Source organism: Somniosus microcephalus, chromosome 16 (genome assembly GCF_052327205.1).
Source record: "Somniosus microcephalus isolate GS21.2 chromosome 16, FLI_Smic_1.0, whole genome shotgun sequence".
NCBI classification, from domain to species: Eukaryota; Metazoa; Chordata; class Chondrichthyes; order Squaliformes; family Somniosidae; genus Somniosus; species Somniosus microcephalus.
The window spans coordinates 51,921,238-51,948,850 of NC_141002.1; the positions used below are offsets into that span (position 1 = coordinate 51,921,238).

Here is a 27,613-nt window from a genome sequence, read left to right on the forward strand (position 1 = left end):
AGGGTCAAAAGATCAGGACAATGAAACAGTTTGGGTGGAGGTAAGGAATAATAAGGGGAAAAAAACACTAGTGGGCGTAGTCTATAGGCCTCCGAACTGTGGCAACTCTGTTGGATGGAGTATCAATCAGGAAATAGTTGAGGCTTGTAATAAGGGAACATCTATAATTATGGGGGATTTTAACTATCATATTAATTGGACAAATCAAATTGGGCAGGGCTGCCTTGAGGACGAGTTCATTGAGTGTATTAGGGATGGGTTTCTTGAGCAGTATGTAACTGAACCGACCAGGGGGCAGGCAACCTTAGATCTGGTCCTGTGTAACGAGACAGGATTAATTAAAAATGTCGTAGTAAAGGATCCCCTTGGAATGAGTGACCATAACATGGTTGAATTCCATATTCAATTAGAGGGTGAGAAGGTTGGATCTCAAACAAGCGTGCTAAGCTTGAATAAAGGAGACTATGAAGGTATGAGAGCGGAATTGAGTAGAGTGGATTGGGAAAATAGATTAAAGGGTAAGACGATACATGATCAGTGGTGTACATTTAAGGAGTTATTTTACAACTTCCAAAAAATATATATTCCACTGAGACAAAAAGGGTGTAAAAGAAAAGACAGCCATCCGTGGCTAAGTAAAGAAATTAAGGATAGTATTCGACTAAAAACAAGGGCATATAAGGTAGCCAAATCTAGTGGGAGGATAGAGGATTGGGAAAACTTTAAAAGACAGCAAAAAATAACAAAAAGATTGATTAAGAAAGGGAAGATAGATTATGAAAGTAAATTAGCAAAAAATATAAAAACAGATAGTAAGAGTTTTTATAGTTATATAAAAAGAAAAAGGGTGGCTAAAGTAAATGTTGGTCCCTTAGAGGATGAGACTGGGAAATTAATGGTGGGAAATATGGAGATGGCAAAAACACTGAATGAATATTTTACATCAGTCTTTACAGTAGAAGACACTAAGAATATCCCAACACTGGACAAACAGGGGGCTAAAGGCGGGGAGGAGTTAAACACGATCAAAATCACTAAGGAAGTGGTACTCGGTAAAATAATGGGACTCAAGGCGGATAAATCACCTGGACCTGATGGCTTACATCCTAGGGTCTTGAGGGAAGTGGCGGTAGGGATTGTGGATGCATTGGTAATAATTTTCCAAAACTCCCTGGACTCGGCAATGGTCCCGGCAGACTGGAAAACTGCTAATGTAACACCCTTATTTAAAAAGGGCAGTAGACAGAAGGCTGGAAACTATAGACCGGTTAGCCTAACATCTGTGGTAGGTAAAATTTTGGAGTCCATTATTAAGGAGACAGTAACAGGACATTTGGATAATCATAATTTAATAGGACAAAGTCAGCATGGTTTTATGAAGGGGAAGTCATGTTTGACAAATTTGCTGGAGTTCTTTGAGGAAGTAACATATAGGGTGGATAAAGGGGAACCAGTGGACGTAGTGTATTTAGACTTCCAAAAGGCATTTGACAGGGTGCCACACAAAAGATTATTGCTTAAGATAAAAAATCACGGGATTGGGGGTAATATTCTGGCATGGATAGAGGATTGGCTATCTAACAGAAGGCAGAGAGTTGGGATAAATGGTTCATTCTCAGACTGGCAATCAGTAACTAGTGGTGTTCCGCAGGGGTCAGTGCTGGGTCCCCAACTCTTTACAATCTATATTAACGATTTGGAGGAGGGGACCGAGTGTAACATATCAAAGTTTGCAGATGATACTAAGATGGGGGGGAAAGTAGTGAGTGAGGAGGACATAAAAAACCTTCAAGGGGACATAGACAGGCTAAGTAAGTGGGCAGAGATTTGGCAGATGGAATACAATACTGGAAAGTGTGAGGTTATGCACTTTGGCAGGAAAAATCGTAGAGCAAGTTATTATCTTAATGGCAAGAAACTGGAAAGTACTGAAGTACAAAGGGATCTGGGGGTCCTGGTGCACGAAACTCAAAAGGTTAGTATGCAGGTGCAGCAAGTGATTAAGAAGGCCAATGGAATGTTGGCTTTCATTGCTAGGGGGATAGAATATAAAAATAGGGAGGTATTGCTTCAGTTGTACAAGGTATTGGTGAGACCGCACCTGGAATACTGCGTATAGTTTTGGTGTCCATACTTAAGAAAGGACATACTTGCTCTCGAGTCAGTACAAAGAAGGTTCACTCGGTTAATCCCGGGGATGAGGGGATGGACATATGAGGAGAGGTTGAGTAGATTGGGACTCTACTCATTGGAGTTCAGAAGAATGAGAGGCGATCTTATTGAAACATATAAGATTGTGAAGGGGTTGGATTGGGTGGATGCAGGGAAGATGTTCCCGATGATGGGTGAAACTAGAACTAGGGGGCATAGTCTTAGAATAAGGGGCTGCTCTTTCAAAACTGAGATGAGGAGGAACTACTTCACTCAGAGGGTGGTAGGTCCATGGAATATGCTGCCCCAAAAAACTGTAGAAGCTACATCATTACATAAATTTAAAACAGAAATAGACAGTTTCCTAGAAGTAAAGGGAATTAAGGGTTACGGGGAGCGGGCAGGAATTTGGACATGAGTCTAGGTTCGGATCGGTCATGGCCCTGTGGGTAGCGGAGCGGGCCCAGGGCCCGTGTAGCCTGATCCTGCTCCTATTTCGTGTGTCTAATTCTGTTAGATGCAGGAGATGGTTCTGTGATAGTGGATTGGCAGTTAGGATCAGATCAGCCATGATCTTATTGAAAGGTGGAGCAGGCTCGAGGGGCCGATTGGCCTACTCCTGCTCCTATTTCTTATGTTCTTATCTTATGTTCTTATGGTACCAGGGATGAGGGGTTTCAGTTATCTGGAGAGACTAGAAAAGCTGGGATTGTTCTCCTTAGAGCAGAGAAGGTTAAGGGGAGATTTTCAGGGCCCAGGTCTTTTGCACTAGAAGAGAGAAAGTCAAGTAGGGATCTACTGGAGGTTTATAAAAGGTTTTAGGAAGTTGAATCGTGAAAATTTATTTCCACTGGTTAGTAAATTGCTAACACAGACGATTAGCACTAGAAGAACAAAGGGGGAGTTAGAAGAAATATTTTCACACTGAGGATTATTAGATCACGGGATGCTTTACTACAAATGACTAATGAGGCAGAAACTATAATATAAAAGGGAATTGGATAATCATAGACTCATACAGCGCAGAAGGAGGCCTTTCGGCCCTTTGTGCCTGTGCTGACTCTTTGAAAGAGCTATCCAATTGGTCCCACACCCCATAGCCCTGCAAATTTTTCCTTTTTAAGTAGAGATCCAATTCCCTTTTGAAAGTTACTATTGAATCTGCTTCCTCCACCCTTTCAGGCAGTGCATTCCAGATCACCATATCTCGCTGAGTACAAACATTTCTTCTCTTCTTCCTCCTGACTTTTTTGCCAATTATTTTAGATCTGTGTCCTGTGGTTACTGACCCTCCTGCCAGCGCAAACAATTTCTCCCTATCTACTCTATTAAAACCCCTCATAATTTTGAACGCCTCTATTAAATCTCGCCTTAACCTTCTCTGCTCTAAGGAGAACAATCCCAGCTTTTCTAGTCTCTCCAGATAACTGAAACCCCTCATCCCTGGTACCATGCTAGTAAATCTCCTCTAGACCTTCTCCAAGGTCCTTTTTAAAGTGTAGTGGCCAGAATTGGACGCAATACTCTAGCTGAGGCCTAACCAGCATTTTATAAAGGTTTAGCATAACTTCCTTGCTTTTGTACTCTATGCCTCTATTTATGAAGCCAAGGATCCGGTATGCTTTTTTAACAGCTTTATCAACTTGTCCTTCAAAGATTTTTCAAGCTCCACTGCCAATGTGGAGTCTCACTAGATATTCATTCTATCTCTGACCAGTGCTCACATCTAGAGGGGCTCTTCGCTGGTGCCAGGACCTTGCAACCTTTACCCTAAGGTTTCCAAAATATTTTAACAAAAACACATTTGTCGAAGTTGGAAGTAAATGTCTTTTGTTGAAGTTTAAAGTGCAGAATGGAGTTTTTTTCAGTACTCATAGGGATTTATGTGATTTAAAAGAAATAAATATCAAGATACCACAAACCTTAACGCAATCTGAATTAGTAGCTTCGGCTACTCCAATCCTGTCACAAGATTTACAAACTTCCCATTCAGACATTAAGCAGCAGAGCTGAGATCATTATTCTTCTAACACCCGTGATCATGCCCGTGGGATTTGACTCAGACCATTGTAGTCCAGTGCAGGTTTAGGCTGCGAAGCCCAAAAAGGATCAACTATTCAAAACATCTCATGCCCCATATAAAGACAACTAACACATTCTACTTACTTACCAGCCAATAAATCAGTCCTTCATCAATTTTTATGGACTGCAGTAGATCCATATAACAGCCAGAAATCAAAATTTAGAAAATAAGAAATACTTGCACTTATACAGCAGCTTACCACATTGACAAAACATTTAAAGTGCTTTGTATAATGAATTACTTTTATGGAGGGTAGTGATTATTGTTGTGTTGGCAAACATCAGATATTGGTGATAATGCTGCTGAGTGTTCAGTATAATCTATGATGCTAATCGGCAAAGTTGAGTCAGTATTGAATTTTACACTCAACAGCATTTGAAACTGTGCAAGGAGTGAGATATTTAAGCGAAAAAATATATTTACATTTGAAGCCAAATAAATGGCACATATTTTGTGGTTGAATCAGGATTATGTTTGGATTAGGATTTCTATAAACTGCAGCTGTAAATAACTAATACGATAGCAAAATACTGCAGATGCTGGAAATCTGAAATAACAACAGAAAATGCTGGAAACACTCAGCAGGTCAGGCAGCATCGAGGAGAGAGAAAGAGAGTCAACGTTTTGAGTCGGGGACCCTTTGTCAGAACGAAGGGTCCCTGACTCGAAACGGCAAAGTTGAGTTGAGTCAGTATTGAATTTTACACTGAACAGCATTTGAAACAGTGCAAGGAGTGAGATATTTAAGTGAAAAAATATATTTACATTTGAATCCAGATAAATGGCACATATATATTTGGACGTTCTGACAAAGGGACCCTGACTCGAAACGTTGACTCTCTTTCTCTCTCCTCGATGCTGCCTGACCTGCTGAGTGTTTCCAGCATTTTCTGTTGTTATTTGCTGTAAATAACTAGTTTGGTAACCAGTATGAAAGAAAGAACTTGCATTTATATAGCACCTTTCACATCCTCAGGATGTCCCAAATTACTCCACAGCCAATGAAGTACTTCTGAAATGTAGACATTGTTGTAGTGAAATGTGGTTGTCAATTTGCACAGAGCAAGGACCCACAACACAATAATGAGATCATTTTTGATGGTGTTGTTTGAGGGATAAATATTGGCCAGAACACTGGGATAACTCCCTTCTCTTGGAATAATGCCATGTGATCTTATGCCTCCACCTAAGAGGCACTAACGTCTCATCCAAAAGATGGAACCTCCGTCAGTGCAGTTCTCTCTCAGTATTGCACTGAAGTATCAGATTACGTGCTCGTCTATGGAATAGGGTTTGAAAACACAACCTTCTGACTGGGAGGCAGGAGTGCAACCACTAAGCCAAAGCTCGGACTTTGATCAATTGTTCAACAGCTCAACACAAAGGTTGAAGCACAAACAGTTGCTGAATAAATATTATATATTTACACAGTTTGATACACCAAAGTTTAATGCAACTGAAGTGAATGTCAGATAATTTATTCCACTGAAATCCTTTATAATGATAGAAAATGGGAAGTGGAATTCAATATAGTGGAAAATGAACGGAAATTATTTTCTACTACAGGGAACTCTTTGGTATCCGGCACAGACGGGACCGGGATGGTGCCGGTTGATTAAAAATTCCGGATGACGGAGAGGGTTATCTACCGAGGCTATTTTTAACAAACAAAAATTTAAAAAATCAAGAAATGTGCAGTATACAGTAATTGGGTATTCACCTACAGAATGTTGTGTTAAATGGATGGTGGAAGATGCTTGATTAAGTACAATACTGCCAGTTGAGGGTAATCCATAACTCTTTAATTACTTAACAGTAAAACAAAACTTATACAGTAAACAGAAAAATGGCGGATCAGAAGAGACTACCGGCAGCGCGGGAGAGTCAAACTCCTGTTATTGAGGTGTTCGGACTTCCGACAGCGCTAAGAAGCCGAGTAGTGGCAGTTAAGAGAACTACCCCCACTGACTAACTTAGCCACTGCGGAAGACTCTGACTCGGCAACATTTCCAGTTATTGAGGTGTTGTTTTCGGAGTATGAATTTTGTCGGTTAATAGAGAATTCCGGATATTTAGGTGCCGTTTAAATGAGAGTTTCCTGTACTTGAATTCTCTTCAGCTTTCAACATAGAAAGTGTTTTTGTCTATTCCCATTCTCCCAAACCTGTGTAATGGGGGAATGGGATTAATTTGGTCCACTGAAACATACAATGTGATGGGGTGGGATTCATTGGAATTCTATGCAATGAAAGTAAATGAGAAATTGTTCTAAATAACGGGGATGTACAGGGAGTCATTTGGTCTTTGAGAATTCCATGTTTGGATCAGAATTCTGCGTGCATTGTATTAATTAATAGAAATCAACTCTACATGAAGATATTACCGGAGATCTGTAAGCCAGACATTTCTGATGTGGACTGAGAATCCGGAATAAACAAAATCAAAATATAACTCTTTTTAATTTGGGATTCTTTCAGTGTTGGAACAGATTAAACAAATTTACAAGGACTACTTCACACAGTTTTTATTTGTTTTCTACAAAAATCTATTTGTTTCAATAATTGGGGTGATGCTTCAATATTAAGGCTTAAAGGTGACTGAAAAATGGAATGTGAGGAACAAAAACTTTTTTTCCCTGATTGCCTGAACAAGGTAATTGTTGAGGTAAAGTAATCTGAGATAATGCTCATCCCAGCCCTCAGAAATAACTCAATGTTTGGTGGTTTTCTTAGGCCCTTTCTGTCCCCCACCGGCGGTTGGTTTGCTGCAGCCGGCTCTTTGAGGTCATGGACATCAACAAAGCACAGAAGCAGGCAGCTCATCAGCGAGAAGTCTTTCTGTTTAACGACCTTGTTGTGGTAAGAATCTCTCTATTAGTGCAGAGTAATGAATGTTGATACCTAAAGACTTGAATAAACAAACATGGCAGGCTTGAACATGCTTCAGCTATTCATTACAGTTCGACAATGTGTTGCTACTGTAAGCATTGGTTAAAAACTGAAAGGATTGATGTAACCATAGCTTGAAACTGCAGCATTTTATTCCCTCCTCTCCTCTCAGAGTTGGGTGCATTTCTGTGAGTGCCAAGATCCTTTGGTACCTTGTCCAAATGCTGTACTTTATATGTGAGCTTCGATGTAGAAGCCACTGTATAGCACTCAAAAATGAGAAACTAGACGTTATTATTTTATGCCTCAGGGTTATTCCAGGCTAAAGCAGGTGTCAGTAGCAACATTAGTCAATCTGCTGAGCATGCCTGAATCAAGGGCACGGTAGCATAGTGGTTATGTTACTGGACTAGTAATCCAGAGGCCTGGACTAATGATCCGGAGACATAATTTCAAATCCCACCACGGCAGCTGGGAAATTTAAATTCAGTTAATTAAATAAATCTGGACTAAAAAGCTAGTATCAGTGAAACTATCGGATTGTCGTAAAAACCCATCTGGTTCACTAATGCCCTTTAGGGAAAGAAATCTGCTGTCCTTACCTGGTCTGGCCTATATGTGACTCCAGACCGACAGCAATGTGGTTGACTCTTAACTGTCCTCTGAAATGGCCTAGCAAGCCACTCAGTTGTGGAAAAACAATAAGAATAAAATCGGACAGACCACCCGGCATTGACCTCGACCTCTGCACCGGCTACCCTCAACCCTGCAAAGTCCTCGGGTGCTAAATTCAGTTGATTTGCACCTCCTGTTAGTGCAAATCAACTAGCGCCTGGGCGCGGCGCCGGCAACGCCTCGCGTGAAATTCAGTGACGTCATCGCCACGCACAGCGCCCTGGCTGTAATATTGGATGGCGCCCCCCGACTTACCGCCGGACGCTTTAATAAGGGGAGGCAGTACTGTGGCACGTAACGCCACGATGTTGGCTCACAGCGCCCCAAGAGGGACGCGGGGCGCTTCCAGTAGCTACAGCCTGACATAGTCATACTCACAGAATCATACCTTTCAGCCAATGTCCCGAACTCCTCCATCACCATCCCTGGGTATGTCCTGTCCCACCGGCAGGGCAGACCCACCAGGGGTGGTGGCACAGTGGTATAGATTTGGGAAGGAGTGGCCCTGGGAGTCCTCAACATTGACTCTGGACCCATGAAGTCTCATGGCTTCAGGTCAAGCATGGGCAAGGGAACCTCCTGCTGATTATCACCTACCGCCCTCCCTCAGCTGATGAATCAGTACTCCTCCATGTTGAACACCACTTGGAAGAAGCACTGAGAGTAACAAGGGCACAAAATGTACTCTGGGTGGAGGATTTCAATGTCCATCACCAAGAGTGGCTCGGTAGCACCACTACTGACTGAGCTGGCCAAGTCCTGAAGGACCTAGCTGCCAGCCTGGGACTTCAACAAGTGGTAAGAGAACCAACATGAGGGAAAAACCTACTTGACCTCGTCCTCACCAATCTACCTGTCGCAGATGCATCTGTCCATGACAGTATTGGTAACAGTGACCACCGCACAGTCATTGCGAAGACGAGGTCCCATCTTCACACTGAGGACACCCTCCATCGTGTTGTATGGCACTACCACTGTGCTAAATGGGATAGATTCAGAACAGATCTAGCAGCTCAAAACTGGGCATCCACGAGTCACTGTAGGCCATCAGCAGCAGCAGAATTGTATTCCACCACAATCTGTAATCTCATGGCCTGGCATAACCCTCAGTCTACCATTACTATCAAGTCAGGGGACTAACCCTGGTTCAACAACGAGTGTAGAAGAGCATGCCAGCAGCAGCACCAGGCGTACCTAAAAATGTGGTGCCAACCTGGGGAAGCTGCAACACAGGACTACATATATGCTAAAAAGTGGAAGCAACATGCTATTGACAGGTCTAAGCGATCCCACAATCAACGGATCAGATCAAAGCTCTGCAGTCCTGCCACATCCAGTCGTGAATGGTGGTGGACCATTAAACAACTAACGGGAGGAGGAGGCTCCATGAATATTCCCATCCTCAATAATGGTGGAGCCCAGCACATGAGTGCAAAAGACAACCATCTTCAGCCAGAAGTGCCGAGTGGATGATCCATATCGGCCTCCTCCTGAGGTCCCCACCACCACAGAAGCCAGTCTTCAGCGAATTTGATTCACTCCACGTGATATCAAGAAATGGCTGAGTGCACTAGATACAAGCAAAGGCTATGGGCCCTGACAACATCCCGGCTGTCGTGCTGAAGACTTGTGCTTCAGAACTAGCCGCGCCTCTAGCCAAGCTGTTCCAGTACAGCTATAACAAATCCAATCCGGCCAATTGCTGCCCCATCAGTCTACTCTCAATCATCAGCAATGTGATGGAAGGTGTCGTCGACTGTTCAGTCAAGCAGCATTTACTCACCAATAACCTGCTCACTGATGCCCAGTTTGGGTTCTGCCAGGACCACTCAGCTCCAGACCTCATTACAGCCTTGGTTCAAACATAGACAAAAGAGCTGAATTCCAGAGGTGAGCTGAGAGTGACTGCCCTTGACATAAGGACATAAGAACACAAGAAACAGGAGCAGGAGTAGGTCAGTCGGCCCCTCGAGCCTGCTCCGTCATTCAATAAGATCATGGCTGATCCAATCTTGGCCTCAACACCACTTACCCGCCCTCTCCCCATACCCCTCGACTCCCTTGTAGTTCAAATGTCTGTCAATCTCCGCCTTGAATATATTCAATGACTCCGCCTCCACAGCTCTCTGGGGTAGAGAATTCCAAAGATTCACGACCCTCTGAGAGAAGAAATTCCTCCTTATCTCCGTCTTAAATGGGCGACCTTGACATCAAGGCAGCATTTGACCGAGTGTGGCATCAAGGAGCCCTAGTAAAACTGAAGTCAATGGGAATCGGGAAAACTCTCCACTGGCTGGAGTTATACCTAGCACAAAAGAAGATGGTTGTGGTTGTTGGATGTCAATCATCACAGCCCCAGGACAGACAAAAAGGAAAAGGAGGAGGCGTAGCGCTGTTAATGAGGGATGAGATCGGTACGGTAGAGATAAAAGATCTTGGCTCGGCAGATCGCGATGTAGAACTGGAATCAGTTTGGGTGGAGCTAAGCAGCAGCAAAGGGCGGAAAACATTGGTGGGAGTTGTGCATAGGCCACCAAACAGTAGTGGTAATGTAGGGCACAGTATCAATCAAGAAATTAGAAGTGCGTGTAACAAGGGCAATAAGGTAATCATGGGGGACTTTAATCTACATATTGACTGGGCAAATCAAATTACCACTAATGGTGTGGAGGACGAATTCTTGGAATGCATGCGAGATGGTTTCCTGGATCAGTATGTGGAGGAACCAACCAGGGAACAGGCTATTCTGAATTTGGTACTGTGTAATGAGAAAGGGCTAATCAATAATCTTGTGGTAAAGGGGCCTTTAGAGACATGTGACCATAATATAATTGAATTTTACATTAAGTTTGAGAGTGGTGTAGTCCAATCTGAAACTAAGGTCTTCAATCTAAACAGAGGAAACTACAAGGGTATGGTAGATTAGGAGACTACACTAAAAGGTATGAAGGTGGACATACAATGGCTAACATTCAAGGAAATAATGCATAATTTGCAATAAACATATATTCCTCTAGGGCATAAAAACCCAAAAGGAAAAGTGATCCAACCATGGCTAACAAAAGAAATTAAAGCTAGTATTAAGTTAAAGGAGGAAGCTTATAAAGTTGCCAGAAAAAGCGGTCAGCCTGAGGATTGGGATCTTTTTAGCAATCAGCAAAGGGGGACCAAGAAATTGATAAAGAAAGGGAAGATGGAATATGAGCACAAACGAGCGAAAAATATAAAAACGGATTGTAAAAGCTTCTATAGGCATGTGAAAAGGAAAAGACTGGCAAAGGTAAATGTAGGTCCTTTACAGTCAGAGATGGGAGAATTTATAATGGGGAATGAGGAAATGGCAGAGAAATTAAATAAATACTTTGTTTCTGTCTTCACGGGGGAAGACACAAAAAACCTCCCAGAAATACGAGAAAACCAAGGGTGTGGCGAGAATGAGGAACTTAAAGAAATTACTATTAGTAAAAAAAAAATACTAGCAAAATTAATGGGACTAAAAGTCGATAAATCCCAAGGACCAGATAACTTACATCCTAGGGTTTTGAAAGAGGTGGCCATTGGGATAGTGGACGCATTAGTTGTCATCTTCCAAAATTCTATAGATTCTGGAACGGTTTCTGCAGATTGGAGGATAGTAAATGTAACCCCGCTATTTAAGAAAGGAGGGAGAGAGAAAATGGGGAACTACAAACCTGTTAGCCTCACATCGGTAGTTGGGAAAATGCTGGAATCTATTAGAAAGGATGCAATAACTAAGCACTTAGAAACTAATAGTAAGATTGGGCAGAGTCAACGTGGATTTAGGAAAGGGAAATCCTGTTTAACAAATCTATTGGAGTTCTTTGAGGATGTAACTAGTGCAATAGACAAAGGGGAACCAGTAGATGTGGTGTATTTGGATTTTCAGAAGGCCTTCGATAAGGTCCCACACAAGAGGTTGGTGAACAAAGTTAGGGCACATGGAATTGGGGGTAATATACTAGCATGGATTGAGAATTGGCTAACAGACAGAAAACAAAATGTAGGGATAAACGGGTCTTTTTCAGGATGGCAGGCTGTGACTAGTGGGGTACCGCAAGGATTGGTGCTTGGGCCCCAGCTATTCACAATCTATATCAATGATTCGGATGAGAGGACTAAATGTAACATTTCCAAATTTGCTGATGATACAAAGCTGGCAAAGGGGGCAGTGTCAGTTGTTAAGAGGATGTGAAGAGGCTTCAAGGGGATCTCAACAGGCTCAGTGAGTGGGCAAGAACATGGCAGATGGAATATAATATGGATAAATGTGAAGTTATCTACTTTGGTAGAAAAAACAGAAAGATTGGGGAATGCAGATGCTCAAAGGGATCTGTACATGAGCCACTGAAAGTGAATGTGCAGGTGCAGCAAGCCATTAGGAAGGCAAATGGTATGCTGGCCTTCATTACAAGAGGATTTGAGTACAGGAGTAAAGAAGTCTTACTCCAATTATATAGGGCCTTGGTGAGACCACACCTGGAGTACTGTACAATTTTGGTCTCCTTATCTAAGGAAGGATATACTTGCCATAGAGGGAGTGCAACAAAGGTTCAGGAGATTGATTTCTGGGATGGCGGGACTGTCGTATAAGAAGAGATTGAGTAAACTAGGCCTGTATTCTCTTGAAATCAGAAGAATGAGAGGGGATCTCATTGAAGCATACAAAATTATTACAGGGCTTGATAGGGTGGATGCTGGGAGAATGTTTCCCTTGGCTGCGGAGTCTAGAACCAGGGGCCACAGCCTAGAACATAAGAACATAAGAACATAAGAAATAGGAGCAGGAGTAGGCCAATTGGCCCCTCGAGCCTGCTCCGCCATTCAATAAGATCATGGCTGATCTGATCCTAACCGCCAATCCACTATGACAGGACTATCTCCTGAATCTAACAGCATTAGACACACGAAAACAGGAGCAGGATCAGGCTACACGGCCCCTGGGCCCGCTCCGCTACCCACAGGGCCATGACCGATCCGAACCTAGACTCATGTCCAAATTCCTGCCCGCTCCCCGTAACCCTTAATTCCCTTTTCTACTAGGAAACTGTCTATTTCTGTTTTAAATTTATGTAATGATGTAGCTTCGACAGCTTTTTGGGGCAGCATATTCCATGGACCTACCACCCTCTGAGTGAAGTAGTTCCTCCTCATCTCAGTTTTGAAAGAGCAGCCCCTTATTCTAAGACTATGCCCCCTAGTTCTAGTTTCACCCATCATCTGGAACATCCTCCCTGCATCCACCCGATCCAACCCCTTCATAATCTTATATGTTTCAATAAGATCGCCTCTCATTCTTCTGAACTCCAATGAGTAGAGTCCCAATCTACTCAACCTCTCCTCATATGTCCATCCCCTCATCCCCGGGATTAATCGAGTGAACCTTCTTTGTACTGACTCGAGAGCAAGTATGTCCTTTCTTAAGTATGGACACCAAAACTGTATGCAGTATTCCAGGTGCGGTCTCACCAATACCTTGTACAACTGAAGCAATACCTCCCTATTTTTATATTCTATCCCCCTAGCAATGAAAGCCAACATTCCATTGGCCTTCTTAATCGCTTGCTGCACCTGCATACTAACCTTTTGAGTTTCGTGCACCAGGACCCCCAGATCCCTTTGTACTTCAGTACTTTCAAGTTTCTTGCCATTAAGATAATAACTTGCTCTACGATTTTTCCTGCCAAAGTGCATAACCTCACACTTTCCAGTATTGTATTCCATCTGCCAAATCTCTGCCCACTTACTTAGCCTGTCTATGTCCCCTTGCAGGTTTTTTATGTCCTCCTCACTCACTACTTTCCCTCCCATCTTAGTATCATCTGTAAACTTTGACGTGTTACACTCGGTCCCCTCCTCCAAATCGTTAATATAGATTGTAAAGAGTTGGGGACCCAGCACTGACCCCTGCGGAACACCACTGGTTACTGATTGCCAGTCTGAATATGAACCATTTATCCCAACTCTCTGCCTTCTGTTAGATAGCCAATCCTCTATCCATGCCAGAATATTACCCCCAATCCCGTGATTTTTTATCTTAAGCAATAATCTTTTGTGTGGCACCTTGTCAAATGCCTTTTGGAAGTCTAAATACACTACGTCCACTGGTTCACCTTTATCCACCCTATATGTTACTTCCTCAAAGAACTCCAGCAAATTTGTCAAACATGACTTCCCCTTCATAAAACCATGCTGACTTTGTCTTATTAAATTATGATTATCCAAATGTCCTGTTACTGTCTCCTTAATAATGGACTCCAAAATTTTACCTACCTCAGGATAAAGGGTAGGCCATTCAGGACTGAGATGAGAAGAAATTTCTTCACGCAGAGGGTGGTGAATCTTTTGAATTCTCTACCCCAGAGGGCAGTGGCGGCTCAGTCATTGGGTATATTCAAAACAGAAATCGATAGATTTCTGACTAGTAAGGGCATCAAGGGATATGGCGATAGGGCCGGTGAATGGAGTTGAGGCAGAAAATTAGTCATGATCTCATAGAATGGCGCAGTAGGCTTGAAGGGCCGAATGGCCTACTCCTGCTCCTATTTCTTACGTTCTTATCGCTGCAGGAGTTCCTCAGGGCAGAGTCCTAGGTCCAACCATCTTCAGCTGCTTCATCAATGACCTTCTCTCCATCATAAGGTCAGAAGTGGGGATGTTTGCTGATGACTGCACAGTGTTCAGTGCCATTCACAACTCCTCAGATAATGAAGCAGCCCATGCCCTCATGCAGCAAGACCTGGATAACATTCAGGCTTGGGCTGATAAGTGGCAGGTAACATTCGTGCCACACAAGTGCCATGCAATGACTATCTCCAACAAGCGAGTGTCTAACCACTGTCCCTTGACATTCAACAGCATTACCATCATCGAATCACCCACCATCAATACCCTAGGGGTCACCATTCACCAGAAACTTAACTGGACCAGCCACATAAATACTGTGCCAACAAGAGCAGGTTAGAGGCTGAGTATTCTGCAATGAGTGTCTTACCTCCTGACTCCCCAAAGCCTTTCCACCATCTACAAGGCAGAAGTCAGGAGTGTGATGGAATACTCTCCACTTGCCTGGATGCATGCAGCTCCAACAACACTCAAGAAGCTCGACACCATCCAAGACAAAGCAGCCCGCTTGATTGGCACCCCATCCACCACCTTAAACATTCACTCCCTCCACCACCGGCGTACCTTGGCTGCAGTGTGTAACATCTACAAGATGCACTGCAGCAACTTGCCAAGGATTCTTCGGCAGCACCTCTCAAACCCGCGACCTCTACCACCTAGAAGGACCAGGGCAGCAGGCGCATGGGAACACCACCACCTCCAAGTTCCCCTCCAAGTCACAAACCATCCTGACTTGGAAGTATATCGACGTTCCTTCATCATCGCTGGGTCAAAATCATGGAACTCCCTCCTTCGCTGAATTGTGGGAGTACCTTCACCACATGGACTGCAGCGGTTCAAGAAGGCAGCTCACCACTACCTTTTCAAGGGCAACTAGGGATGGACAATAAATGCTGGCCTTGCCAGTGACGCCCACATCCCATGAACGAATATTAAAAAAAACAGGTGACGCTTGCGCTGGGCATCATCGACTGCACACATCTAGCCTCCAACACAAGACTTCAAAATATACATGAACAAGAAAGGCTTCCACTCGCTGAACATGCAACTGATGTGGGATGACATGCAGGACATCATGCAGGTCTCTGCCAGGTATCCTGGCAGTTGTCATGATGGTTTCATCCTTTACTGGTTCTTAATTCATCCTCTCTTTCACCCAGACCATTGGGTCAAAGACTGACTGCTTGAGGACAAGGGCTATTTCCTGCACACATGGCTCATGATAACTGTCAGGAAGCTATGCATTGATGCTGAAATGAGGTACAGTCAAAGCCTTGCCTCTTGAAGCAAGCTTGTGGAGATATTAGAACCCAGAGCCTGAATGGCAGCATCCAAGTTGTGAGAGCGGTCACCACAGACTGTATAACTGAGGGCCACACAGCAGCTGCATTGTGTTGGCCACATGCTCCATTGGTTAACTGCATTGCCGTGATGTCATGGACGATGATCCCACACAAATTGGAAGTGGACTCCTCCACTTTGTCCAACATGGTGTGAAAGCTCTCAGGCAGGCAGTCCAATTGCTGGTACACACCTATCCGTCTGCTTTTAAAGCAATGTTCCCTGTAATTTTTGTTTGGGCCGCGCAGCCCCTTTAACAGGCATGCATGGTCCTCGCAATTTAAAAGCCGGCTCACCAGCTGCACGGGCCCCTGGAGCGCTGCGCAGCTGCATGGCCACTCAGCTTAAAAGGAAACATTGCTTTGGATGTGCCCTCTATCGCATAGTTAGGACGTGAGCTCCCCCTCTGTGCTGTTCTTTCCCCCTGCCCTTGCTCCTGCTCACCTCTGCTTGGTGAATCATCCAGTATAGACCCCTGTAACTCACTCACTACACTATGCGGGAATGCGGGATGCCAGTTTCCTCCTAATGTTAATCTCTTTGCGATGTTTCCTTACACATGATTCCATTTAAAGCGCCGATTTAACACTTCATAATCTATTACTTACAGATACTTAAACTGTGTGCAAAAAAGAAAAGTTCTGCTACATACACTTTCTACAAGTCTGTTGGCCTTCTGGGAATGCAGATTCATCTCTTTGAGACCGAATGTAAGTGTTTCTGAATTATTTACGTGTTGCTTCTTGTTGGGTTAAAGCATAGATTGCAGATCCCAGTCTCTAAGGATGTAATCACTGTATTCAATAATAGTAACAGATACTCTTGTTTATTTCACTTCCTTCAATTTTAAAGTTATTGAGGATAATTTAAATTTTGGGCCATAGTCTAAACCAGGCGATATCGGATCAGCCACCCATTGTACATCCCTCCCGATTGTAAATGAAAATCAGGAGAGAAGTATACAGGTGGCCAATCTGATATCCGTTTTACACTATTGCCAAAAGTGACAATTACCCCTATTTTCTCTCGCCTTCTGTGTTTCTATCTGTCCCTGTTGAGCGAAAGCAATCTGCCTTTACTGGGTGTGCTCTTTCCCAAAACAGCTCAATTGTGCTTATGAACTCACCATGTTGAGAATCATGATCACAAAGCCTAACACTTGTTGACCAATAGAGCCATTATCTAATTCTGAGGTTTGAATATTAAATTTAATGAGAATTCACATCAAAATAATTATTGAAGAATATGTGCTATATTTCAACAAGTAGAGAAAGTGTGCATATATTAGCCTAGAAATTACTGTGTGACTGCAGACATTGAAGAAAATATATTACAGTCAGATAATACAGATTCTCACAACTCACGGTCTATTTCAAACTGGTACAACAAGGACCTAGGCCTAAAAATTCACGGGGCGCCAGCTTCGCCAGGGCGCCGGAAGTACCGCCCCGGAAGTAGTCGCGACCGCCCGCCGCAAATTCACTTTCAGCGCCCCAGAGGGAAGCGCGGCGCTACTTGAGGCGCCCCGCATCCCTCTTGGGGCGCTGCAACTGAAGTTCGCAGCGCAACGTGCCGCAGCACCACACGCTGCGGCACGGCGCGCTGTGGTACTGCAGGCCTTCCTCCCCTTCTTAAAGGGGAGGGGCCTGCTGCAGCGCGCTCAAAGAGCGCGAGTGCCGGCAAAAGAGCCCGGCACCGAGGAGAAGTGCCAGGCTCTTGGGCACAGCCAGCACTCCACGGGGCGGGGGGGGGGGGCGGTGCTCAGGAGGCCGGGGATGGCGGTGCGGAGAGGTGCTGGCAGGCGGCCAGTAAAAAAAATGGCCGCCCCGCAGCTCAGTGCCTCTACCGCCGCGGGTAGGCTCCCCTGAACTGGTCGCAAATTGCGACCGGCGAAAAAGCAGGGGGCGCTACTAAATTTTGCGATCGGGGCGGTAGAGGGGCGCTGCGCACACCGATGACGTCATCGGTAGCAGCGCAGCGCTAACGGCTAGCGCCGCCATTAGCATCCCGCTAAATTTAGCGGGAGTTGTGGCCAGTGGCATACAACCCACTTAACGCCCTCTTAGGGCGCTAACGGGTGGCGCAGCCCACTGAATTTCTAGGCCATATTGTCTTATCCTAGGCTCATTAGTCAGGATAACCAGAGAAATTAAACAATTCAGCATTTCTCCTGGTGCTGTTGTGCTTTTATTTTTTCATCATAACTCCTTCACCACAGAAGACTATAATATTTCTCTTAGTGATTCCCTGTTGCCCTTGCTATGAGCAAGAATAAAAGGAGATCAGGATGAGCTATGCAAAGCGCCCTTCACTCACAGCATGAAGGGAAGCAATGAAAATCTCACATGACAGGTAGGAAGAGGGATAAGATCCTGCAGGCAGAGTTTAGGGAGCTAGGAAAGAGCTTAAAAAGTAGGACCCCAAAGGTAGTAATCTCCGAATTACTACCAGTGCCACGTGCTAGTGAGTACAGAAATAGGAAGATAGAGCAGATGAATGCGTGGCTGGAGAGATGGTGTAGGAGGGAGGGCTTTAGATTTCTGAGGAATTGGAACCGTTTCTGGGGGAGGTGGGACCTCTACAAGCCAGATGGGTTGCACCTCAACGGGAATGGGACCAATACCCTCGCAGGAGGGTTTGCTAGTGCTGTTGGGGAGGGTTTAAACTAGCTTGGCAGGGGATGGGAACCTAAGTATAGAGTCAATAGGGAGGGAAGAAAAACTGGAATTGGAAAACAAAACGTAGAAAGCAAATTGGAAGGACAGGGGAATCAAGGGCTAGATAGTTTGCCTGTACTAAATGGTATATACTTCAATGCAAGGAGTTTAGCAAACAAGGCATATGAGCTGAGGGCACAGGTAGATACTTGGGACTATGATATTATAGCTATTACAGAGACGTGGCTGAAAGAGGGGCAGGTATGGCAGCTCAACATTCCTGGTTACAGGATTTTCAGATGAGATAGAGATGGAGGTAAAAAGGGAGGCGGGGGTCGCGGTATTGATTAAAGAAACTATTACAGCTGTGAGGAGGGATGATATGTTGGAGGGATCATCAAACGAGGCCATATGGGTCGAATTGAAAAACACTGCTGGGAGTGTACTACAAACCCTAAACAGTGAGAGGGAGATAGAAGAACAAATATGTAGACAAATTTCTGAGAAGTGCAAAAACTATAGGGCAGTAATAGTACGGGATTTCAACTACCCCAATATTAACTGGGATAAAATTAGTGTGAAGGGTATAGAGGGTGCAGAATTCCTAAAATACATCCAGGAGAACTTTTTTAGCCCAACAAGGGAGGGGGCGGTTCTGGACTTAGTTTTAGGGAATGAAGCTGGGCAGGTAGAAGGCGTATCAGTGCTAGTGACCAAAATTCTGTTAGATTTAAAGTAGTTATGGAAAAGGACAAGGATAGACCAGGAATAAAAATTGTAAATTGGGGAAAAGCAAATTTTGCTAAGCTCCGAGGGGATTTAACCATAGTGGACTGGAAACAGCTACTTGAAGGTAAATCAGTGTCAGAGCAGTGGGAGGCATTCAAGGAGGAGATCCGGAGGGTTCAGACCAAATATGTGCCCTTAAAGAAAAAAGGTATGACTAACAAATCTAGAGCCCCCTGGATTTCTAGAGACATACAGGGTAGGATAAGGAAAAAATGGGAGGCGTATGACTGATACCGAGGGCTAAACACTCCAGAATCTTTAGAGGAGTACTGAAAGTGCAGGGGTGCAATTAAAAAGGATATTAGGAAAGCAAAGAGAGAGCATGAAAAATTCTTGGCAAGTAAAATCAAGGAAGATCCAAAGATGTTTTATAAATATATTAAGAGTAAGAGGATAACTAAAGAAAGGGTAGGGCCTATTAGAGATCATGAGGGTAATCTGTGTGTGGAGGCGGGAGATGTCGGTAGGGCTCTTAATGAATACTTTGCGTCTGTTTTCACAAAGGAGAGGGGCGAAGAAGACATTGCTATCAGGGGGGAGGAGTGTGAACTATTAGATGAAATAAACATAGTGAGAGAGGAAGTATTAAGGGGTTTAGCAGCTTTAAAAGTGGATAAATCCCCAGGCCTGGATGAAATGTATTCCAGGCTGTTAAGCAAAGCAAAAGAGGAAATTGCAGAGGCCCTGACCATTATTTTTCAATCCTCTCTGGCTTCAGGTGTGGTGCCTGAACACGATGGGCCAAAATGGCCTCCTTCCGTGCTGTAACTTTCTATGATTCTATGATATGTATTTGTTCAGTTCCTGCCCTTGGTATTACTCCCATTAAAGAATGTTCTCTCACACCAGAAGAAGGCAAGCAGAGGGCCTCCACATTCTTTATTTTCTTCTTGAAAGATAAAGTAGCTCACAACCAAGGACACAAAACTGCCACAGGTGGTGAGACCTCCAATCCCCTACAAGGAAACGACATGGAACTGTTGGGCATGCATATGGGGCAAGAACCTAGCACTTGGGAAAATCTGCACTCTAAGAATTGACAGAATTCTCACATTGATGCCCTAGGTCTATAGGAAAGATGAACTGTGCTGCTCACACTGTTACTTGCTTGATGCAGTGGTGAACAGCACAGCCCAAGTTAATACTACAAATGCTCCCAGATGCTACGTGAAAATAGCCAGTGGCCTAAAAGTTACATCTACTGCCACTGGCAACCCAATGGTTCTGATAATGGGATATCCAGGTCCAGGGCAGGTAGATGACACAACTGTTATTGCCACATAAAGGAAGCACCGCTTTCTCAAGCATTGCCGTGTGGTGAGGTTCAGATATGACCACCTTGGTTTATATACGTGGAATTCTGAGTACTCGTGTGGGTACCAGATGCCTCTCTTGTTTCTAGCCTGCATGTACTACATTGGATGTACAGTGTAAGTCTGTATGAAGAGGAGGAGGGATCTGAGAAATATGCAGTGGAAAAGGTCACTGATTTCTCCTGGAACATTTACAGGGGAAGGAAGCAGGTGTGAAGGGTCTTGTGGTACCTAATGGACATTTTAGGTAAGTAGTAGATGTGTTCAACACAGAGGACAAGGCAGGGGGAAATGTGAAACACACTTATAACATTGCATTGGTTCAAGGTGTGACTGCTTCCTTTTACCTTGACTAACCTGGTAAGGTCATTGGACTTCTTTCAGCATTGAGTAGATATAGAGAGTAGCTAGGGATGGCAGTCACAGTCAATGCCATCTCCTGGTCTCATGGGATTGTGTGTAATATGTTAGCTTGGATTGAGGATCGGTTAACTGACAGAAAACAGAGAGTAAGAATAAATGAGTTATTTTCTGGTTGTAACTAGTGAGGTGCTGCAGGGATCACTGCTTGGACTTCAGCTATTTACAATCTATAGCAATGACTTAGATGAGGGGACCGAGCGTAATGTGTCCAAGTTTGCTGATGATACAAAGCTAGGTGGGAAAATAAGTTGTGAGGAGGATGCAAAGAGGTTGTAAAGGGACATGGACAGGTTAAGTGAATGGGCAAGAAGGTGGCGGGTGGTGTATAATGTGGGGTAATGTGAAATTTGGTAGGAAGAATAGAAAAACAGAATATTTTTTAAAAGGTGAGAGACTAGTAAATGTTGTTATGCAGAGGAATTTGGATGTCCTATTCACGAATCACAGAGAGTTAACATGCAGGTACAGCAAGCAACTCGGAAGGCAAATGTTATGTTAGCCTTTATTGCAAGGGGGTTGGAGATTAAGAGTTGCTGCCATTATATAGGGCTTTGTTGAGACCACACCTGGAGTATTGTGTACAGTTTTGATCTCCTTACCTAAGGAAAGATGTTCATTAATAAATAGACATTCTTATTATGAACACAGCTAGCTTTTGCTAGACACTTTTATTGAGCACATGTGGACTAGGTACAGTATCTGTAGAGGCTTCCATCTTGACTGTTGCCTGTGGGTAGCCTAGTGCCTCATGGGTAATGTAGTCTTAATATACATACAGCTGGGTAGTGTAGTCTTATACATACAGCTATATACAGCTCTACGGCTCCACCTAGTGTCCACTATAGAATGACATGTTATTGATCATTACATCCCCCTTTCTTTGAGGTTTAACAAAATCAATATCAATCAACTTTCAAGAAAACAATAAAGATAATATCAGTAACACTTTTGTTAGTGCTCTATAAACATAAACATTTTCAAAACAGTCAACACATTTTCAAAGCTTTACATTGTACTCAAAGATTAAGTCTATCAGGCTTTTTTACTTCACGTGTGGATCTTCTCAACACGGGTAAGTCTGATGTGTCTTCATGAGATTGTTCTGGCGGTGAATGACAAGATGCAGTTGCGGCATTGTCATCAATCTGCTCTTGAATAGTCTCTTGTGTTTTTAGGAGGGAACGGCGGTTCCTCCTGAGAATCTGTCCTTCCTCAGTTCTAACCGTGTATGATCTTGGTCCTACTTCCTCAAGAACTGTAGCTTTCCTGTTCCATGCATCTGGATCCTCAATCCTGACAACATCATCCCTTGTCAACGGTTTTAGAGTTTTGGATGACTTGTCATAGTATGATTTCTGTTTCAGCTTTAACAGTTGAAGTCTCTGGCCTAGAAATTCAGTTGGCGCCGCGCCAGGGCTTTAGCGCCGGAAAGTTAGCGCCGGCGCTAAGTCCCCCTGCGCGCGTCAAAAATTCAGTAGCGCCGCGCCCAAACGGCTGCCGGCGCTACTGAAGGGTGTTTGCGCCTGAAAATGGGCGCTACCTGCCGCATTGCGGCGCTATTCCGGCGCTGCGGCGCCCGATGCGGTGCGGCAGGCTCGGGAAGTGCAGGCCTCCTCCTTCAGTTAAGGAGGAGCTGCCTGCACCCGCCCGTTGGCCGGTAAAGTCTTCACAAAAATGAGCCCGGCACCTCGGGGAAGTGCCGGGCTCGCAGCCCAGAAGCATCTGTTCCGCGGGGGGGTGGTGGAGGAGTCCGGGGAGGGAGGTGCGGGCAGGCGGCCGGCCGCCGCGCGACCTTAATGCGCCGGCGCAAACTCCTGTAAGACTCGGTTGCCAGAGTCTTAGTTGCGGCTGCCACGGGCGAGGCGGCCGCAACTCAATTTCGGCGCTGGGGCCCGTCACCACGGCAACCGGGACGCTGCGCACACCGATGACGTCATCGGCAGCGCAACCGGTCTACCACCGATGGTAGGGCCCCAGGGAATTTCTGAACCGGCTGTAAGTCCAGCGCAATGACCTCTAGCGCCGCAAAATGGGCGCAAAGCCCACTCAATTTCTAGGCCTCTGTCTCAGTTCCTCACTTTGCTGTTCTTTTGCACAGCAGGGTAGCGTGGTGCGCAACTTGCGACCCATTAGTAGTTCAGCAGGTGAAGAACCACAGTCTAAAGGTGAGGCTCGGTAGCTCAGCAGGGCGAGATAAGGATCAGACTTGCTTTCTGTCGCTTTCTTCAGTAGCTGCTTGAGAACTTGAACACCTTTCTCTGCCTTACCATTTGACTGAGCATACAAAGGACTGGATGTGATGTGCTGAAAGTCATAATGTGCTGGAAACTGTTGCCACTCCTTACAGTTGAAGCACGGACCATTGTCGCGAACGGCAATATTGGGAATTCCATGTCTGGCGAAGATGGATTTCACATGCATTATGACACTGCTTGCTGTGGTGCTTGAGAGCAGCGCCATCTCAGGATAGTTAGAATAGTAGTCAATCACTATTAGATAGTCTTTACCATTTAAATGAAAAAGGTCCATACCAACCTTTTGCCATGGTGCTGTTGGTATGTCAGCTACTATCATTGGTTCCTTTGCTTGTTTGTTTTGGTGTTTCTGACATGTCTCACATTTGCCTATCATGTTCTCAATGTCCTTATTTATGCCAGGCCAATAAACAGTGGCCTAGAAATTGAGTTTTGGCGCAGCCAGGGCTTTAGCGCCGGAAGTTAGTGCCGGAGCTAAGTCGCGCTGGTCGGGCCCAAAATTCACCAATTCTGCGCCCAAACGGCTGCCGGCGCTGCTGAGAGCTGTTTGCGCCTGAAAACTGGCGCTACGCGCTGAATATCGGCACTATTCCAGCGCTGCGGCGCCCGCTGCGGTGCGGCAGGTTCGGGAAGTGCAGGCCTCCTCCTTCCCTTAAGGAGGAGCTGCCTGCACCCGGCCGCGGCCCGCGAAAATCTTTTTAAAAATGAGCCCGGCACCTCGGACAAGTGCCGGGCTTGCTTCTGTTCCGGGGGGGGGGGGGGGGGGGGGAAGTCCGGGGAGGGAGCTGCGGCCAGGCGGCCGGCGGGTAAGCGGCCGGCCGCCGCGGTGCCTTTAATGCGCCGGCGCAAAGTCATGTAAGACTCTGTTGCCAGAGTCTTAGTTGCGGCTGCCACGGGCGAGGCGGCCGCAACTGAATTTCGGCGCTGGGGCCCGTCGGCATGGCAACCGGGACGCTGCGCACACCGATGACGTCATCGGTGCCGGCGCAGCGCTACCGGTCTACCGCGGCGGAAGGGCCCCAGGCAATTTCGGCGCCGGCGCCAATTGCAGCGCTAGGCCCTCTAGCGCCGCAAAATCGGCGCTAAGGGCACTGAATTTCTAGGCCAGTGTCTCTTGCTCTCCTTTTGCATTTTTCAATTCCGAGGTGTCCCTCATGAATCCTTTTGAGCATGTCTTGACGTAGAGCCTGTGGAATGACTATTCTGTTCTGTTTTAGTAATAGTCCACTTGCGACACTCAATTCTGACCTTATGTGAAAATATTTTGGACAGGAACCTTTTGGCCAACCATGATGAATGTTCTCTATTACTGTTTGTAATACTGTGGCCTAGAAATTCAGTGCCCTTAGCGCCGATTTTGCGGCGCTAGAGGGCCTAGCGCTGCAATTGGCGCCGGCGCCTAAATTGCCTGGGGCCCTTCCGCCGCGGTAGACCGGTAGCGCTGCGCCGGCACCGATGACGTCATCGGTGTGCGCAGCGTCCCGGTTGCCATGGTAACCCGCCCGAACTGGGAAATTGACTTGCGGCCGCCTCGCCCGTGGCAGCCGCAAGCAACGTTCTGGCAGAGGTGCCTTGCACAAGTTTGCGCTGGCGCATTAAAGGCCCCGCGGCGGCCGGCCGCTTCCCCGCCGCCCGCCTGGCCGCAGCTCCCTCCCCGGACTTCCCCCCCCCCCCCCCGGAACAGAAGCAAGCCCGGCACTTGTCCGAGGTGCCGGGCTCATTTTTAATAAGATTATCGCGGGCCGCGGCCGGGTGCAGGCAGGTCCTCCTTAAGGGAAGGAGGAGGCCTGCACTTCCTGAACCTGCCGCACCGCAGCGGGCGCCGCAGCGCCGGAATAGCGCCGAAATTCAGCGCATAGCGCCAGTTTTCAGGCGCTAACAGCTTTCAGCAGCGCCGGCAGCCGTTTGGGCGCAGAAGTAGTGAATTTTTGGCCCGACCAGCGCGACTTAGCTCCGGCACTAACTTCCGGCGCTAAAGCCGTTGCTGCGCCAAAACCCAATTTCTAGGCCTGTATCTTTTACTGTTTCTTCTGCTATTTGCTTTGATTTTGTGTCTGACACGGGCAGCGCAGCAGTGACCATACTCACATGAACATCCACGTCTTCTTCAGTAGAGCTCACATGACTCATTGTGGGTGCTCGGGATAGTGCATCTGCTAACACTATGTATTTGCCTGGTGTGTAGATCAGTTCAAAGTCATATCTTTGCAGCTTCATCATGAGTCGTTGAATCCTTGGAGACATCTCATTCAGGTTTTTTTTAATGATGGCAACCAGAGGGCTGTGGTCTGTCTCAACTGTGAAGGTGGGAAGTCCATATATGTAGCCATGAAACTTTTCTAGTCCAACTACCAAGCCTAGACATTCCTTTTCAATCTGGGCGTATCGACACTCAGTATCAGTCATAGACCTGGAGGCATAGGCAACAGGCTTCCAATCTTCACCCTCTGCTTGTAGCAAGACCGCACCTAGGCCATCTTTTGATGCATCCGTTGACACTTTGATTCTTTTTGTTGGGTCAAAGAAGGTGAGTACAGGTGTGGTTGTCAGCACTGTTTTGAGGTTTATCCACTCTTGTTCATGTCTTTCTGTCCATGCGAACTCATTTGTTTTATGTAGCAGGTCTCGCAGACAGTCTGTCTTGGCTGACAAGTTAGGAATGAACTTTCCAATGAAGTTTATCATCCCCATGATGCATAGCACTCCTTTTTTGTCAGTGGGTCAGGGCATTTTGAGTATGGCGTTTACTTTTTCCATATCTGGCTCTATTCCTTTACCAGATAGATTATCTCCTAGGAAAGTGACTTCCTGGACGCCAAACTGACACTTGGCTTTGTTGAGCTTCAGTCCATTCCGGCGTATGCTCTGTAGCACTTTAGTCAGTCTCTCATTGTGTTCTTTCAGTGTGGAGCCCCAGATGATGATGTCATCAACATAGACCCGAACTCCTTCCAGACCTTCAATTATGTGTTCCACCACTCTATGAAAGATTTCAGATGCAGATATTATCCCGAAAGGCATTCTGAGGAAACAATACCTGCCAAATGGTGTGTTGAAGGTACAGTATTTGGTGCTCTCTTCATCCAGTTTTAGTTGCCAAAATCCTTGTGAGGCATCGAGCTTTGTAAAGTATCTGGCACCTGACATTTCACTGGTGATTTCTTCTCGCTTGGGAATCTGGTAGTGTTCACGTTTTATGTTTGCATTTAAGTCCTTTGGATCCATGCATATTCTTAGATCATTGTTCTTTTTCTTTACACATACCATGGAGTTAACCCAGTCTGTTGGCTCTTCGACTTTCCTGATGACTCCTAGTGTGGTCATTCTGTCCAGTTCATTCTTGAGCCGGTCACGCAGGGGTGCTGGAACTCTTCGTGGAGCATGTACCACTGGCTGAGCATCCTCCTTTAGCTGGATCTTGTAAGTGAATGGTAGAACTCCAAATCCTTTGAACACATCCTGGAAATTATTCACTACAGAATCCACCGAGTCATCTGGTCTGCTTATGGCACAGTTTATACGGTAGACTCTCTTGACCAGTTCTAAGTCCTCACAAGCTTTGTCACCCAGTAGTGAATCAAGTCTTTCAGCCACAACAGAAAACATGAGATGATGCACTTTGTCTTTGACTGTCACTTTGAGTCTGCATACACCTAAGCTATCTATTTTCTGTCCATTATAGTCCTTCAGTAGTACTGACTTTTTCTGTATTTTGGGCTTTTCTTTCATATTGTTAATGTCACTCATACTGATTAAGTTTGCTTTTGCCCCAGTGTCTAGTTTCAAGGTAACTAATGCTCCATTTACCTGCAGTGGGATCATCCATTTGTCCTCTTTTACTGCATTAACTTTATGTTCAGCATTGTCCATTTCTGAGGGCTGCACATTTTCTGTATCCTTTTTGATATTGTCACATGACACCATTCGTACAAAAAATGTCTCACTTAAATCAGTGTCCTCAATTACATTAACTCGTTGCCCTTTCTTAGTTTTTACTTTTGAAAAGCATTGTTTGGCAAAGTGATTCTTTCCATTACACTTTGTGCACATTTTTCCAAACGCTGGGCATTGTCTTAACTGGTGTTTGTAACCACAGCGTTTACAATTAAAAATTTCATCCTCCGATTGCTTTTCATTTCTGTTCTGCCCACGTTTCTTCCCCTTGTAGGACACAGCACTGACAGCAGCATTATCACTCATTACAATCGCATCATTATTGATTTCACTGAAAGTCTTCGCGTGCTTTCGAGCTAGCTCGCTGGCTTGGCATATTTTCACCGCATTTTCCAAATTTAGTTCGGTTTCTCTCAACAGACGTTCCCTGACTTTTTTTATCATGAATACCAAACACAATCTGGTCACGAATCATGGATGCTTTGAGCTCAGAGAAATTACA

The 27,613-nt window shown here is 45.3% G+C and overlaps 1 protein-coding gene across 1 annotated transcript in view; it reads left to right on the top strand.

Annotated features, from left to right (window-relative positions):
• The window catches only part of LOC147106169 (IQ motif and SEC7 domain-containing protein 3-like), a 246,485-nt gene that overhangs the window by 118,089 nt on the left and 100,783 nt on the right, over nucleotides 1-27,613 (top strand). The window contains exons 7-8 of the mRNA XM_086009022.1: nucleotides 6,967-7,092; nucleotides 16,391-16,490. Of these exons, the coding sequence (XP_085865148.1) occupies nucleotides 6,967-7,092; nucleotides 16,391-16,490 (226 nt within the window). The remainder of the gene's footprint in view (nucleotides 1-6,966; nucleotides 7,093-16,390; nucleotides 16,491-27,613) is intronic.